Genomic DNA, 18714 nt, shown 5'->3' with positions numbered 1-18714 from the left:
GCCCTGTTACCCAGAGAAAGAAGGCAGCTGGGATTCTTCATTTTTTCTATCCTTCTAGGGGAGGTCAGAGCATGCTGTGTAGCAGCAGGATATCTGGGCTGTGCCCCTGCCTTGCTTTGATGGAACTGGAGACCAGCCCTTGTGAGCAGCAGTGTGTCCAGGTGAATATGTTCAGCATAGAGTAGGAACCGTTTGCTGATGTGCTCCTTGGTTGCCTGGCCTTGGAGCTTGTATGCTCAGATTGATCTAAACATTCCCTGTGTAAAGCAAAACTCCTATGCAAGAAAACACAGGAAAGAAGAAAGCAAACTATTCAGGTGCAAATGCCTCCTGTTTATCAAATTTAATTTCTCCTTACTCCCTTCCAGTGGATAAACCTTGGTCAGCTCTTTGGGTAAGAGGAGACTCACCCCAACAACCTTTCCCAACCTAACATACAAAAGGCCACTTTACTAGAGAGTTGAACAAAAATCTCTTCACTTGAGCATTTAATTCCATATGTAATGTGCCCCTTTGTCCATTTAGTTCCCCCATAGATTTCTGCATTTACTTCCAGGGCAAAGAATTCATGTTATACTTATTTATTTTCACTGCAGAAGAAAGGAAAAAGAAAGGGAGATTATCTTTGTGTTTGGATACCTAGAAACATTTATAGCTCTGCACCCAACTCAGCATACAGCTGTTCCGAGAGAGATACTAAAAAGATGCAAGAGGATTCTTGCACCACCTTATCTTCTTCAGACAAGAGATAATACCCCCTGGCTTATAATGATAAGCTACAGCCTTGATCAGTTTGATCTGTGCTTTTGTCCTTCATCATAATTTGAGCTATTGATTCTATTTATTAAAACTAATTCAACAAACATAAATCCTGAGTGCTACGCAGTTCCTGATCAGACTGCTCTGGGCAGTCTGATCTGAAGCTAATCCATTCACTGCTGATCTATTTTCACTCTATTTTCAAGCTGAGGTCTGTTCTGCATTTCTTTATTTTTTCCCCCTTCTCTCTTAGCAATAATAATAATAAAAGCATTTAATTTCACGCCTCCAATGGGAGCACTGTGGTCTGGATTCCTTTTGCTGATATGCAAAGTGAGCTCAGGGAGTTTTTCCTGACTCATACCTGTGTAGGTTTTTACATGGAAAAAGGTGAGGAAAAATTAGAGCAAATGGGTCACACAAAGCCTTTAAGCATAGGGAGTATTATGAGGCCAAGTCTATTCTAGATGTTGCTGTCTCTTCTCCCTGCTACAAAATTCAGGGCTTTGTATGTGTTTTGGGACAGGACAATGCACAGTGTCCACGACTGGTGAGCTGAGGCATAGATATTGCCCATTGGTCAGTAGCTTGCTTCTTAAAGCATCTGATGTATGAGAAAAAAACTCTATTTTGCAGCAGATCATGTACTGCAGTCTAATATAATGAATGGGAAGCAGAACACTTCAAAGAGAAATGGTTTTGTGGAAACTTTTGGTGAGGAGAAAAAAAACTAGAGATTGAAGGGACTGTAAGAACTTGCAATTTCACATTGGCAGTATATTTCCCCTGGTTTTAAAAGGATTAGCAAAATGACCTGAGAAGACTTTGTGGAGATCTGAAGTGTTCTTTTAATATTTTCATTATTTAAGAATGCTGAAGTATTCTGATGGAATTTATTTTTAGAAATGTGTTGTAAAGCCGGTTCTTTGGATTGAAATAAGAGTCCGAATGAGATGCTGAAAGCATTAACCCTGGTTCGGTTTTACCTTTTGATCTGCTGGCAGAGGGAGGGCACTAATCTTTTAATTTTTTTAACCTAAGAAGTAACTTCTGTGAGGTACAAACACTTCCTCTAGCTGCAAATATCAACACTTCAATCTAGACAGAGATCACCTTCTCCCAGTAGTGCTACAACAAGTGGTGTTTGCTTGTGCTTGTATAGGCATGTCAGATGGTGAGTCCCATTTTAGCAGATCTGTCCCAGGTTGATTGTGGTGTGGTTTTCTTTGCTTTTCTGATGTGCATCTCAGTGGAGAGATGTGTTTCTCCAACTCTGTCTGGCTCAGGCACAGATTATGTGGTCTCATGGCTCTTCTTGTCCAACTCTTTTGTCTTACTGTTCTGATAATCACAGACAATTGTCACCTTGCTCCTCACTCCATTCCCAGACTAATTTTTGTTTATGGTTTTCAGGCCTCTGAAGACCTCTGCAGGACACCATTCATTATCTTCCTTCACTTGAATGACTGTTGCATCTGTAATCATTTTGTCCAGTTAGGTTTTATCCAATTTTACATAAGTTATCAATCATTCTGATGGTGTGTAGGAAGAGAACAAAAGTATAGGTTTCATCCACTAAGGTTACATGTTGGCGTGACTGCTAATGTCTTTCTAAGGGAATCTTTCATAACCTGCAGCTGTGACATGAGGAGGTCAAGTTTCTCCCATCTCTGTCACCATCTTTAATAGGACCGCATGTGTTTAAAGTGCTCTACAGTTATGGGATCTCATGTTTGAGCAGCACGCTGAAGGCAAAAAGGAGAATATGTCTTTATCCTGAATATATAATTTGTGGTCACGCTGACATCTTTCTGAAACAGTAATAAATACTTTCAAACTTATTAAAGATCTCGTCTTGACCCTAGAGCACAATTTTTCACTGTGTGTTACTGGGAAGAGTCCTGACAATCTTAAATGAGATAATATAGTCAGTATTTACAAGGCTGGTGGTTGTATCTGTTCAGGATCGCCATTATAACATCTAAAGGCAAATCCATATCTACTAGAAATTTGATAGATAAACTCAGCATTTGCAGTGGTGAGCTACTCTCTGCTATAATAATGAAAAATATATTTTATATTATTTGATTACAAGAAGTAATAAGATTCCTGGCTTCATCGTTTGTTTCTGTATATAAAATTGGTGATATCTATGGAGAAGACATCTCAATAACTGAGACTGTGTGTGGGAAAAGAAACTGTCAGGGGAGTGGAGAATTAAATTGGAAAGAGCCCATCCACCTGCAATTCATATCCCTGTGAATGTTTCCCTCAGCAATAGCTAATAGATGAGCTGAGAAAAGTTCTTGTCATGGAAACTGGGCAGCCAGAAAGAGTACCAGTGTCCTGAAAATATGGTGTGAGCAATGAAAGTAAGCAGAAATGTTTACTGGACATAAATAAATTGTGCAAAGTATGTCAGTCTAGTAGAAAGCCTCATCTTGGCAGTTGTTTTTCCAGTGCAAGGACTATACAAGCTCTCTTATGCACACAGGAACACACTGCTCATACTAATCTTGCTGGTACTCCCATGTTTGATGTGCTGTGTCCTTAATTTTCTTGCACAGGCAGCAGCAAAATCAGGAGCCAGCTGCTGCCTCCTGGCAATAGTCAACTGGGACATTCAGATCAGAGGAAGGCCCGACCAGAGGGCATGAACAGTAGGTTTTGATTCTTTGTATGGTGCCAGAGCAAATGAAAGATGGGATTTTTCAACTTTTTTACTTTTGGTGTTGAGTATTTCAAAACATGCCTAAAATGCAGATGTACATTTTGTTATGTGAAAGGATGGAAATGCCCCACTCACCAGAGAGAGATGTGGGATTGTATGGCATTAGACCGGCATATTTCTGTATGGACTGTGCAAGACAAGTCTAGTTGGTGCTCTAAGAATGGTTGATGACAGACTGTTCATATGCTGGACCCCTCCTATGGGAGTTGCTGTTTCCTCAAAACTGCTCTTCAGAAAATATTAGCATATATTGGATGGCAGAAATAATATTTGCCTTTACAAAGCTCGCACTCAGATTCAGAAGAAAAAGATAAAACTAGGATCAATTTTTCAGGTGCTATTTCTTATATGTTTTCTATCTGCTCAGGTACTTGGGAGAATCAAGTATTTCATTGCATCTTCAGATAAGCCTTCGTGATCCAAATGAATGTAAATATTTGGTGGATATTCTGTTTCTTATTAGGCTATGTGTGCTAGTTGAGTGAAGTAACAGTGAGTATCTTTTCTCTGTATTTTATTATTTTATGAGATTTCAGCTGTGTCCTACTAAACAAAGAAAGTCTCTGTCAGAGTGTTTGGACAGTGCTCTCAGACATACAGTTTGGGTTTTTGGAAGAGATGTGAATCATATCCTATGATTTCATGATCTTTCTAATGAATTAATCAAACAAGATAAAGAGACGGTGGCAAGTTTATTTTTTGCTGACCAGTGAGGAATTAGCAATACTTTTTGCAGAAAAACTTTCAGTTTGGAGAGGGTTTTACCTGTATTAAGTCATTTGACCCAGAACTTAGAGAATTTTGTCCTTGGACAATTTATTTCAGTCAATAAAAATAGCATCATGTATGAAAAGCATGCAGACATTGCCAGTCCTGAGGTCTTCAAGGTGGAAACACTGCACACAAAGGATACCTATCACCTTCCTGGTATCACCTGTACTGATGAACAAACTGTTGTTCCTCTCCCTGCTGAGGAGTATGATCTGTTTTAACTCCTTGCTGGGACAGGAATAGGGCTGTGTGAGCAAGATGTCTATTCTTGTTCCAAATAAAAAATGGGAAGGAAGTTTTGAAGAATACCTACAGAGCTCCCCACCCCCCATCAGCTTGGACTGTAGACATTTTTCATAACCCTGTTTGCTTTGACAAGTTGCCTTCAGAAAAGAACACCAAGTAGAACACTCTGTGGAAGAACAAAATACCCAGGTCTTGTTTTTATGCTGGGTGAACGTATGTGGAGATTTTAATATGAACAGACACAACGGAGAGAGTTTGCTCAGAGTGAATGAATTTTTAATGGCTCCTCACCATAAAGATGGTTGTAGATATTAAGGTCACTTTTCAAGGAAGTAGCATTTATATCACATGCTATGCGTTTCTCAGTGTGAGTAAGCAGAGGGAAACAAGTGTGTGCTCTTCCAAATGTAGTGTAGCATCTCTCAGGATAATCAATACTAATAAAGTACAGCTATTTGTAAATATAAAGCAAACACTGTTTTCTGGTTTTCTATAACAGAGATAGGCTAACTTCATTCAATTATGTTGTTTATCTTACACAAAACTGTTTTCACTGCATGCCATTGGAATTAATAGAAGCAATTTTGACTGAGTTCTCAAGCATACTGTTGGCATTCTTTGTGGGCAGCTCATTCTTAGCAGTTCAGCTCTTTTTGGATGTGAGTATGCTAGCTGTGATTCTGTTCTTTGAATGTGAAGAGTTTGTTTTTGCAATTCGTACTTGGTGACACATCTTTTTTCTCTCTGTGTATGCACTGTGGGAAACAATGTCCCTGTGTCAGAGGGTGTTCTGCAGTCATTTTACTCAGAGTATGTCATTTGTGTTTGTTGCATCTGCTGCACGTTTCTGCTTTGCATCTGAATCTTCACAATAGCATTTGTCAGACGCTTTGCAAAGAGAATTGATGTATCCAGGCAACTAGCCTGGATACTCACAACTCTTTTGAACTCAGTTCCTCTCCAGTTTTATCTCAGTGTAAAGCATCTCAACCTAATGAGATGAAGAATTTGCACCAAGTGAGGATGGCATGGAACATCTCAGGCTGAGCAACAATATGATGTTTTATCTCTTTTCCTGACTGTGATTCTTGTGATTTACTTTTTTCTCCATCTTCATTTTGTTTTTGGTTTTTTACGTTCCCGGAGTCCGCATTCGTACAGCTCCATTCAAGCAGAGGTATTTAAAGTCATTTTGGAGGTTTACTTTTAACTGCCTGAATGTGTGACCTCAGAAAGAAGTTATCTGCAGCACAGTAGGGGTATGTTACTGAGGACAGTGGATGCTTTGTCCAGAAATGAAAAGTGTATCAGTGCTGAGACTAAACATATCATGTTTTTTTGGAAAACTAAGAAGTAGAGGAGAAGAGCAAACTTACAAGTGTGTTTCTTGATCATTTTTGCAGTCATGTAGATTAACTGATGCTTTTTTTTATTCCCACTATAATTCTGTGCCCTTCCTGATCTCTCGTTATTCCCTACTTACTGCTGAGGAGCACAGCATGCAACTTATTACCTGACCTAAGTGTTAGTATGGGAGAAAAGTGAACCCTGTGAACAGCACATACAATTCTGTCTGGGAAACAGGACACCAGCAAGCAGGCAGAGATGTGCCTTGTTATTTCTCTTATGACATGGTGGGTGCCTCACAAGTGAAATGCCAGTGGGACATCAGCTGTGGGATCTTAAAATGCGTTCCTTCAGCTTTTTGTAGGTGGATGGAATTATTTTGCCTAGCAAATATTCACCACGATCACCATTTTGAATAGAAATGCCGTAACTACCATTCACTGTACTTCTGATTCAAAATAGAGAAGGAAATTGATTTTAAGGGACACCATTAGTAAAGATTAAGGAGTGATTTTTCACGAGCGACTCCTTTTAAATTCAGACCTTCAAAGCAGAAAGGCATTACTAATAACCGTATCATTGCAGCTCTAATTGTATTTACTTTGTCTGTATATTTCATTGTTTAATAGTGCATAAATGAAAATATCCTTTTTCTCAGAGGTGGCCCCTCACATTGCTGTCAGGCCTGGAGAGATTCCCTGTTACATACCTGGAAGGCCAACATGATCTCCCCCAGATTCATTGTGTATTTTTCATTGAAATGTAAGAATGACTCTGCTGTCTTCAGAAAGTACACAGGTTTGCATGCAGCAATAATGCCTTACGCTTTCTAAGTTTCACCCTAATATCTTCCTGTAAAATGTTAATATTTCATCAATTTGCTTAATGCTGTTTGTGGTTACTGGCTGGAAAAAGATTGCTTCAATTTCTTCCGTTTTGGTGGAGTTAGAAAGACAAAGAAAAAAGAAAGAATGACATTTTGTTTACAATGCTGAAACTCAGGAGCTCTGGCCACAAGCCCCGACCCTCTGAAAAATTTTCTTTGTGGTCTAAGGAAATATCTTTGTTTCATTTGAATAGCAAAGGCAGATGTAATCAGTTTTCTTGGGAATTAAGTGGGAAATGTGCCAAGATACTTGTAAGAACTTCTTGTACCCAATTTACTTCAAGTTTTAAACTGACTTAAATTTTTATCAGGCCTGGTATCTCCTGTGAAGATAATATTCACTAGACTATTCTCTTGTCCATTGTTTCCGTTAGGAGGTCTCATCGAGGCAGTGTTTTTTTCTGTCTTTTCTACAAAGTGCGTAACGCCTGATTTTAATTTGGAATACTCTCCTTTACCTGCTCTTCTTATTCCATGTCTGTTAACTAGCTGCACAGCCTAGATAATTTCTCTTTTCACAAGCATTTGAATTGGTTGAGTAGCTATGGGCAGATCACAGTAGGGGTGTGCTGTGATTAGATGCCTCCAGATGGATTGTGCACATAAGCAAGGGATTAAGGTCTCTCTCTCATAAATCAGTTTAACTGTGTGTAAAGTAGGGCTTCTTAGACTCTGAAATGCATGGATTGGGTCTCAGATGGAAAAATGATCTTTAAATTGTAAAAATTGTAAAATGAGTGAATTGTAAATTGAAAAATTAATTGCAAATTGTAAAGCTTTTCCTCATTCAAGCATATCTGTCTGTGCCATCCAGGACCCTCTTTTGAAACAAGTCTGTAAATTAATTATATGAATAGCAATTATTGAAAAATATTCTGCTAGCTGTTCATTCCTTTGGATGTACACCTGTTGGCAGTTGAAAATAGCTTTAAAGCATGTTATGAATGCATTCTAAGGGCTATAAAACCAGAAAGAAAATAAAAACAGTCTTTGCATGTTTGGGTTGATGATTTTTGAAGTCTGTTTCATGATAGTTTTGGATCTGATTTATGCATTTTGGACTCTTGTCTGTCTGTTGATAGGAAGGGAGGATGATAGCTATGTTCAAAAGCAGCTGCAAACTGTTTTTTTTATTTCAGAGATCTTCTACTTAAGACAGCTTTAAAAGGTTAAAATATGAAATGTTTAGGTTTGATTACACTTCAAGAAAGGAATTCAGGATTTTAGCCCACTGTGCACTCGCCTGTAGATGAACAGACTGTGATGTAACTCATGCTTCAAGATCCACAGAGTCTGAAGCCAGTCTACACTCTTTGTGCATGCTGAGAATAGCATTTCTGCACAGTCAGAGGTTTCTGCCTGCCTTGAGTTGGATCATCTAGCCACTGTGTCACAAAGCATGAAGCAGCTGCCATAAAATAAATTTTTTAAGAAAAACAAAAAGCTGAACATGAGGCTTAGAGGTTGCATTTGAGCTCTGCTTAAGAACTGATGGGAAGCAGTTAAATACTCACTGACTTCTGCTAGGATTATTTGGCTTATTGTGTGAATTTCTAGTCCAAAATCAAAAATCATATTTTTTTGCCATAAGCAAATAAGGGTTTGAACTTTTATGTTAGCAATTATTTTTTCTCCAAATGATCCATTTGTATATTTCAGAATATTAAACTACGTATTTATTTTATGACTAGTTTTAGGAAAAATGCTGTTGTTCCCATATGTCTGCACATTCTCCTTCTGTGGAGATGTTTATTAGACCCAAACCCTGGTCACAAAGAAGTCATTTCAGTTCGCTGGGAACTGAGATGTTCTGAGATGTTCTTTACAACTTCAAATCAAACCACGTTTGAGCTCAAAGGAATTTCGTGATTCATTCCAGTGAGAAATAGGACAAAAAATCAGGGCCAAGCTGACGCAGCCAGGTTGTTTAACATTATCTAAGACACAGTATGCCATATCTATTTTTTTCTCAATTACAGTATGAAAAGAAAAATAATCCTTCAGTGTTGCACTGACTCATCAAGCAAAACCACGAATAAACACAGGGCAGGATTTTGTTGATTCTTGTGTTGTGTCAAGAGCATGCTAAATAGGTCACAGCATCATTTCATTTTGTCTTCTAATATAAAGCGGACTCATCTGCTGGGATCTCCAGCAAAAATCCAAAGCAAGATGCAAAAAAAAAAGACAAACCAATAATAAAAATTGAAACAACCAATAGCTTACAAAAGATCAAATTAAAATATCATTGTGAATCTTTTGGTCTGACAAAACTCATGGTACTGCAGAAAATTAAATGGTGATAATGTCAGTCTGTTGGTTTGATGACTGAAATCAAATGGTTTTCAACATCCTTTTGTATTTATTTACTTGGAACAGAATTTAGTGGTTTAGCATTATGGTCATGGAATATTTTTGCGTTTTTTGTTTCGTTTTCCTTTGGTTCCTATGACCTAAAGCTTATACTGTCTTCTTGACATAGTTCATTTTAACATCATGAATTTGCAGTTTACAGGGAAGGTAATTCTACAAGACACGCACTTTCTGATGAACTGTGTAGATCAGAGAAAAGAGTTTTAGAATGTTTTGTAAGAACTGAATTCAGACATGTTTAATGAAGTAGAAATTAATGGATTTTTTTTTGCAAGTCTAATTTCTGATAATTGTTGCAGTTGTTTGTTGTGCAAGGTTACAGCTGGTGATGAGGGGCATTTGCCAGGGAAGGGAGCTGGGAAGAGGGGGTACTAGCACAATGGGAGCGAATTCTGGTGGAGCATTTTGCCAAGGGGTCTCTTTCATAATTGTGAAAAAACTAATGAATATGGAAAATACAGTGTTTCACACCTAAGTGACTAACCTCACAAGCACAGCATATTTATGTTGATTTTCTCACTGCATCCACTTTACACATTTTCTGTGCACCTCTGTTTTTAGAGACAATTTGCAGAAATGACCCATATTTATCCAGTTTTTTAATCTTATTTACTAAGTCTTTTTAGTCACCCATACCTTAGGCACCAGATATTGAATAATTATATCCAGTCCTCTATCTCTTTGTGTTGAGGTTAACCTACTTTTTTTCACCCTCTTCATAGAGGCCGAGATGGAAGAATGTTAGTTTTTTTCTGGAAAATTCTTCTCCATTTCGTGTCTTTTATCCTGTCTGTCTGAACTACTTCAGCTGCTTTAGACTTGTATTTTAGGGAAAAGTTCCATACTTCTCTTTCTAGCTGAAAGTTAGTTATTCAGGACCATTTCACTATTACCTGCTAATTTCTGTTCCTTGCGTCATCTTCTACACCATTAGAGATAAACTTGGCACTACGTTATTTCTTTTATACTAGACACAACCATATAGGAATGAGATACATTTGGGTTGTATGCCCTTCACTCTGATATAATGTGCAAGTCGTCTGTGACAGCAGCTTCATATCAGTGGAGACCTTGCCCTCTTAAGTAGCCAGGCATAGATGTCTCTCTATAAGTAAATAAAACAGGATTTGATAGCTCTGCTGTAGTTCTGACAGATTTAGCTTTAATTAACAACGTTTTAGTAATTTTGTAATAGAAAAATTTACTCATGGTCTTTCATGACATAAACTAAAAGTGATAAAAGGCATATAGATGCATAAAAGTTAGAGGTAGAACATGGGAAAAGCTGTGGGAATTGGGCATGTTCAGCACAGAGAAATGTCACCTGACTTTATATGAGACTAATTCCCTCTCCAGATGCAAAAATATTTTACCACACTACAGAAAACAATTATTCTCTATCAGAAAATCTGAAGTGGGAAAAATCGGTTAAACAGTATGCATTACAATATATGTAAATGCCAATGTGTGCACTAATTTGTTTCTATGTGAATGTAGTGCATAACTGGCTTTGCAAGACAGTAGAACTAACTTCAGTTTCTATCAATAAAGTCCCAAAGAATGATCTTCAACAAAAAAATATTTAAATTAAGATTTAAAATCCTCTCTGGATATCAGAGGTTCCACAGGAGAAATGGGCCAGATTAAAACCTAGCTTATACTTCTGAACATAGGCAATAACCATTTTTAGTGGTATTATACTGTTATACAATCTAGTTATTATACCATTCTTCTATTTCCAGCCAGATAAGATGAAAGGTAATCACGTTTCCTTTACTGCCTTTCTCATTGTGCATTAAGTTTGTGGTGGTTGCAGCTCTGGAAACCATGCAAGGACTTCTAGGATGAATTGTAGCATAAATAATGTTAACAGTAACATCAATGAACTTTGAACTTATATCTATCTACCTATCTATTTATGTATTTTTTTAACCTGTTCAAGAGAAATCAAATCTAACAGTAATCACTCTGAAGGAATGCTAGGGTTGAGCTCACTCTTGTTCTGCTTGGTGGCACAATGAGTTTCACAGCCCTGTAATTGCACAATGCTTCACCTGCAGTAGGGAACAGGGAGAGGTTCCTGGCTGCTGAGCACCATTTGGGATGAGGGAGGGTCTTGATGCTGTGGCTCCCATCCCCTGTGCCTGTCCTGCTACTGGGGTAACATCAAGGGGGCACGAAGCCCACTTCCATCCCGGTAAAGATGGTGCAAGTAGGACTCTCTGGATTCTTGTTGATTATTTATTTATTTTGTACTTGTTGAGGGTATGCAATCCTTAGTCTAACCTTTCTCATGCTCTGTGCCAGGCACCTGGCTCTGGGTTTTTAATTCCACACCATATGCTGAACTTTTATGATTTTCTGTGATTTCTGTGTGGGTAGCTAAGTTACAGTGTTATTTGTAAGGACCAAACAGTGTGTTTCTCCATTAAGTACGTGTTTTTAAAGGACAGCTTTGTTAGTTTGGCATGAAACATGCTTAAACAAAGATGGGCTGTATTTATTTATTTGACCTTAAACAATTGCAGTCACAAAACCAAGGAAATGCTTTTCAGTTATTTTCTCCACGCGCCCCAGGAAAAATTGTTACTGAATAACCAGTATCTCAAGCAGAGTGTAGATTGATTCTTGGAGTCTAATTGATGAGATTTATTGATAATACAGCATTCCAGTAGTTGTAATGGACTCCTATTCATTGCACAGTTGATAATTCAACAAGTAACTGATTCTAATTTTCAATATTAGTTATAACGTTAAAGCTGACTTTATTAGCCTACTTGGGGATGTTTAAAAACAATTAACCTTAATTTAATGAAGTGGAATGTAAAACTTCAGCTATTAAACTTCTACCTTAACTGCTTCAGGGCACTAGGCATGTAGATCCCGAATTCTGGCACCTTATTAGCACAGGATTGCAGACTATTCAACAAAGAAACCCAAGGTTTGACTCTTTCATGCACTTGTAGCATTACTTATGTGAGTAACCTTATATATGAATGAAGCTCCCTTCTTTTAATTAGTTTCAGGATCAGGATGTAAATTCTTTGTGTTGTAAAGAATGGTATAGGCTAGTGTTTGGTTAAAGAACTGCCAATCTATTGATGATCTACAGAGAGAGGATTCATTTCAGATTATTCCTATAAAAATACGTAAGTGGCTTTTCAGACTGAGACCACTTTCTAGGGTGCCAAAATTAGGCATGCTTCTACAAAGGAGAGGTTAGGAAAGGTTTCAAAGTAGATCAAAGTTAAACAGTTGCCTGATGGTTCAGCTTTGCAGCACTAAGCCTGCTGAGTGTTCTTCACAGTCCCAATATCTGAATTCTGAAAGTACAGACATAGCTTTGCATGCATTATACTGAGAGTGCTTTTAGTAGGGCTTTACAAATTGCTTGATCCAGGTTAGGCCTTTTCTGGAAGCCCTTTAATCCTTCAAACATTTGCATAATGATCTCAGTGCTGTAATATTTGTGTGACAGTATGTAGAAGCTCTTTCTAACTTACATTAATAATAGTACAAGAATAATGGAATACCAAACTTTTATCTTTCAGGACTGAGAATGCCACACATTTCAATTCTTAAAATAGGATGGGGCAAAACACTGCTGGTATAATCCTAGTGACATCTCTCGAACTAAATGAGATGTGCACTGACTTTGTCTTTTATAAGTAAATGTTAACTTGAAATTTGAAATCTATCAAATAGAAACCTATCACAATGGTACTCTATCAGAAATAATATGCACTTTTTTCCCGAAGTTTTGATTAAAACATGATGCTCTCCTATGAAGATTCTAAACGTATCAGCTGAAATAAAAAATAGATAAGGATTCTATGGGTAGTTCACGTGAACAATAAGGAATTATGACTCCAGTTTTATGTATCATGTTAAAATGTGCAAGACTACACAGCAGGCAGTACCAGGTTGAGTTCCCATTTCTCTAAGGGGTAGTAGATACTCTACTGTTCTTTTGTTGTGGTGGTGGTGGTGGCTTTTCTTAATGTTTTGTAGTCCTCTTTGTTTACTGTGATAAAAGAAGATGAGTTCAGGTTAACAACAAGGTTTATCTGATATTTCAAACGTTTATTCTTCATAAAGCATCTTCTGTGACCTTTAAAAAATTATTGAAGTATTATCTTGGTCCCTGTGTAATAGAGTTGTGTATTCCAAAGTTCCAATTTTATGGCATATTATGAGCTAATTAGAAGAGAGACAGTGTGAAGCAATAAAGAGTATTAAAGTGGCACTGATGGGAGATATGAGCTGACTCCTTAAATTATCTGTGAAGCTTAAGGCTTATCTTGCATGAGCATGCATGTAGCACCTTACAGCCTTGTGTAAGCAACTTATTCCAATCCAGACTCTACAGGGCTGCTTTGTCCTGTGCTTGAGTATTTCTCAAAAGAAAGGACAAGATGAAAAAGTGCAGCTCACTCCAAGTGTGCAGCAAAGCTGCAGTGTTAAGGTGTCCATTTCTTACTGAAAGCCAGCAGGGAACTTGCAACTCACTGATCAATAATCTTTCACCAGCAGCACCAGAGGCAGCCCAACACAGCAGTATAATTTTTGTCCATGCAGACAGCTGGAGACCCATGAAGCCTGCAAACTTTATAGCTGTATTTAGGTTGTGAAGCCTTCAGACTGGATTCTCTTCTTGTACAAGGGATAAAGGTATCTCCTGTGTTGGCAAGGCCGCCACACAGTCCTGCGTTGTGAAGAATGAATGTCACCCTATTTTCTCTATTTTCAGGAGATTTTTCCTCACCAAGATGAGAGTCATTCCAAAGGGAGCCTTCACAGGACTTCGTGACCTAGAGAAAATGTATGTATTTTGTCAATATTTGTCCAGAAACAACCATTTTACTTTAAACAATTTTTAGTTGCAACTCCTTTTAATGCCTGTGAGTCAATCCTGTTTCTGAGCTCCACCAGTTTCATCTTTCTTATTAAAAAGAAAAAAAATCACAGAATTTTTCCATTTTTTAGAGCAGGTTTCAAGGCATTATTGCTGCAAATACATTCTTATATCAAGCAGGTGGGCTGTCCTTGATCAACGGATTGGTTCAGCAGGGAGTGACATTGCAATTGCAAAGAGTTGCAGTCAATGGATGGGAGGATGTGAAAAGTTTCTTGCAGATGTTAGTTCTGAAATTCTTAAAACGTAAGGAGAGCAAGCACCTAATTTCTGTAAATTTTACTGATAAACTTGGAGTTATAGTTATGAGTGCTTTCAATATACAGAGGTATCAGATACCCATTAGTCTGCTGTGATGAATGTATGGGAGCCCTGCACCACCAGGAAGAAAATGCTTGATTGTATCTTTACTAGAACTCTTTAGCTACCATAAATCTATAGGTTAAGTGATGCTAGCACCAAGAAAGATAAAATTCACTGTAAAATATGAACTACTGTGAGGCATGTATAGTTTTTCTGAATTATTTCACATATAAGTAGATTTCATTTTGTGACAAACATTCGGTGTTTGTACCCTCACTGGAAAGGGTCACAAATAGACCCTTCTTGGACAGAGAGTGTGAGTAGCAGTGGGGAAATGCACTTCAATGTCAGTGCCATTTTCCGTTCTGTGTTTATAAGGGCAAAACTGGAAAGGAATCAATTGCTTATGTTTCTCTGCATCGTATTCTCGTTTTATCACCTCATAATCCTGTTTAAAGATCTAGAGGAAGGTAAGCACACCAGAAAGCATAGGGAGTGACGGTGCTAGAGAGTTTCAGGAGGTTTTGGTTGGTAGCAAATAGAACTTCTGAAAACAGTCTTTTGTGGTGGTTGTTGTTTTAATGGGAAAAAAAAGAAAAAAGGAGAAAAAAAGTCTTGTTCAGGAATCACTTGTTAAGAAAAAGATCAGTGCTGTGTCACCAGCTATTTTAGAACTTGGTTCATGCTGAATTCTTTTAAATGCAGTTTTTATGGAAACACATTCAGCTCCCTAGGCTGTAAAGTGGGCTGCATAAGTGCATTATAAATTGCTCCCGTTGTCTTTAATTACTCAGAAACCATATGCCAGATATCTATGAAATTAACCATCACACTGAATTGGATGTCTCTAAGTGGCGATTTATTGTTAACCAAAATAATTACTAATGAAAATGAGCACAATTTGAAAGTATATCTATATACTATTAGAACATGGAGAAGAAATGGGGACATTCTATAGCAAAATACCCTTGAAAGTAAATGTGTGATAAATATGTAAATGAGACCAATCAACACCAACAAAGAATGCAGTATTTGCAAATGGTGTGGCAAACAGACAGAATTTGAAAAAGCTCACAAATCCTAAACCTAATCCATAAAACATTGGTCAGAAATATTCATGATAACGTGGAGATCAAATAAAGTGTGCAATCAAATGATATATTTACATACAAAAAGAGAGCCTTTGTGTGAAAGCCTCTTTTCTCTTGCAAGATCATCCTCAAAAAGGACAATTAAAGCAAACTCCAGTTTGTCCCGGCAGAAGACCTCATAATAGTGTGATGTCTCCCTGTGATAAAATGTAGATAGCCTGTTGTATACAGATGACATACTTCAGTGTAGTACGTGTATGTATTCATGTAGAATTAAGTAGACTAAAAATGAAGAGATTGACAATATCACCTGAGCGTATTACTGACTCAAAGTAGTATCTCAAAAAGCAAAACAAAACAAAAAACCTGTAATATTTCCACCAGTTATCATTTCTAGGTGATTTCCAACGGTGTTTCTGAGACCAAGGTAGATTTGAAGACACACCAATTGCAAGGAGCAATCATCTTTGGAATCATTCATTGAGGATGAGCTGGTTGAGCACAAGTTAAATCAGAAATTAATCCTCTATAATAATCTTAACTCTATTGAGTTTACATCCAAAGTGAACAAAGGCCTTTGAATACCATGATCAATAATGCTAGATTTTCAAACAAAAACAATTCAATATTTTTTCAGTGTTTCTACTTTCTGTGCACAGTTTAGTTTCATCCTATGCACTCAAACAGCTGAGAGCTTTGAACAAGTGTATTTTGCCACAGTACGTTGAGTATTTCTCATCAGATACTTCTAGTCAGACTTCTGTCACAGTATCTAGGGAATAGCTTGTTTTCTTTCCATTTGTATTGACCAAGAAATCTTAAGTATGGACACTAGTGATTGTAACTCCTTATGGAAAAAATTAAAGTGATCTTGAAATGTCAGCATTGAGCACATGATCTCCATTTTTGGTTAGAAATCAAAATCTTTGCTTTTGTCTGTTGCCAAACACAGATATTGGAAAACAAAGAAAATGGTCACTGGGATATTCTTACTGTTTTGTGATTTTTGAAAGAATGAATGTCTATTTGAAACACTTCTAGTTTGTTTTTTTCTTCTTGTCTATCTGGATTCCTTCAGTTACTGAAAACCCATGAAGTGTCCATTCTGCATGTCTTATAAGACAAAGAGTTTCCCCCCAAGTGTGGGGAAAATATATTTTGTAAAATAAAACGTTTCAAGTTATTGAAATATTGTAAGCATTTGAGATTTCTCTTTGTAGTGATGTAACTGAATTTTCTTATTGAAAAATATTTCAGAGCCTCACAGGTCTGGGGAACAGCATAACCAGCTTTCTGCTACCAGCTGTGCAACTTATGCATAGCTGTGACTTCGTGTTAATTTAGCAGGAAGGGAAGCAGATTAGTCATTCTTGTTATATTGATATTTAGTTTGTTCCTAAGAAGTCTTAGCCAATCAGAACATGGCAACTCTTCTAGACTCGTGCTTAACTAACTTGTTTACACTACCAGAAACGATTAATTCTCCAGTTACTAAACTGAAAAGCAGCACCATGCAGGCACATACTGGCAAAATCGATTCAACGTGCTCTGCAGCTCCTATGTCATCTTCAACCTGCACTGAAAGTACTTCATTTGGAAATAAAACCTAAAGCAATATTGAAATCTCTTTTTTTTATCTTGTGAAGTTTCCTTCTGATTCTACAGTGTAGCAGATTAAATGTTTGAGTGGTGGTCTACCAGGACCTGACAATGCACCATTTTTATAGGAAGTTTGGTCTAATCCTCAGTAGCTAAACTAATCTAATGAGGGGGAGAATTAGGATATATTACTACTGTGGGGAGAAGTGAGTGTTTTAGTCCCCCTTGGAAAAAATCAAACAAATTCCTGGCACCAACTCCAAGATTTTATTTCAAACCCCAGGATGAGTGGCCAGTTTAACTTAATTTCAGCTTCAAATCACTATCTGGATGATAGAAGGAGACTGAGGATGCTGTTCTCCCTTGGCTTTTGAAATACCCATATAATGATTTTTGGAGGACAAAAGAAGTCTGGCTTTGGACTTTTGTCATGCTCTTGACCTGTGTCATTAAGGAAAGATGCACTGTGGAATGTGTTTTCTCTGAACAGTGATACTGTAGGAAAGCAATAGTATTTCCTCACCCTTTGTAAGCCAAATAACCGTTACTTTTGTACCCCGAGGCACAATTCCTTTGAAAATTGATTTCAGTTATTTCTTCTTTTAAAAGATTCAGATTGAAAAAATAATGCTTTATTTCATGATTTGCTCCCAAAATCTACAGTTTGTGGCAAAGGCAAATTTTAAGAGTACAAACCATTCTGTGTTCAGCAGAGCTTGATGAAACAGATCCCTTAAGAGCTCTGAAAATACTGGAAAGTGTCAAACTTTTAGGGCTGAGGGAATCTGCTGGAGTTGACATATCTGTAAACTGTAAAGTCTCCTTTCCATGGAAGACATGAGGATATAAGCACCAGCTATCTTACAGCATCCTCGTGACTTTGCAGTGAAAAGAGCTTTGGATCACGTATTTATGTCATCACTCAGGTCATTCAAGCTATTATGTTTTTTAGTTGGCACTGCTGACTTTGTGAGTGCTCAAACAGATTATACTAGTTAGCTGAGACTGAAAAACATGGGCACCACAATATTTTGTATATAACCAAGGTGATGTACGATTCTAAAATCTTTCCCACTTGCCCCTGTATGCTCAAAGACAAGTTGTGCTTTCCTATTCAAAATGAGTTAACATTAACATTTAATCTAAACCAAAGTGAGGAATTTGAAAACAGTGAAGACCACTCAGGATATTTTGAAACATGCTGAGGTTACCAAATCAAGGTGTAACTTGCTTCCCATGAGTGGGGGGAGGAGCAAAGTTCTTGGCTTGATTTTAAAAGTCTCATCAGAAGATCGGCATAGTAGAAACTGTCACTGACTGTATGTCTGTTTTACTTAGCAAATTTGAACAAGCTGGCAAATCAGTGGTTTTACAGTCCAGACTTTCTCAGCAGTATCCATCAAAACTGCCAGGGTTAGCAGTTGTCTGAGGGGGATGTCCATCATTCTCTCTTTTCCTGAAATCCATTTCAATCAGCCCAAACCCGATTCTGTAACACTCGGCATACAGCCCAATAAGAGGAAGGAGAGGGGAAGACAGAGACTGCACAGTCACCTAAGAATAAGCAGGCTATGTCTTTTGTTCATAAGAAAGTTGGCTGGCATATTGCAATTTCTCCAGGTGTTTTAGCATAATGTATTGTATTCTGCATCATTCAGTATGCAAAGGGGCTGTGATTAAATGCGACCATGAA

At 37.6% G+C, this 18714-nt stretch overlaps 1 protein-coding gene across 1 annotated transcript in view; it reads left to right on the top strand.

Annotated features, from left to right (window-relative positions):
* The window catches only part of FSHR (follicle stimulating hormone receptor), a 74654-nt gene that overhangs the window by 14423 nt on the left and 41517 nt on the right, over positions 1–18714 (top strand). Inside the window, exon 2 of the mRNA XM_065739411.1 lies at positions 13864–13935. Within this exon, the coding sequence (XP_065595483.1) occupies positions 13864–13935 (72 nt within the window). The remainder of the gene's footprint in view (positions 1–13863; positions 13936–18714) is intronic.

The sequence above is a fragment of the Cyrtonyx montezumae genome, unplaced genomic scaffold, assembly GCF_038088225.1.
Source record: "Cyrtonyx montezumae isolate F1298 unplaced genomic scaffold, pur_monq_1.0 scaffold_24, whole genome shotgun sequence".
NCBI lineage: Eukaryota > Metazoa > Chordata > Aves > Galliformes > Odontophoridae > Cyrtonyx > Cyrtonyx montezumae.
This window is presented reverse-complemented; position numbering and strand designations above follow the sequence as displayed.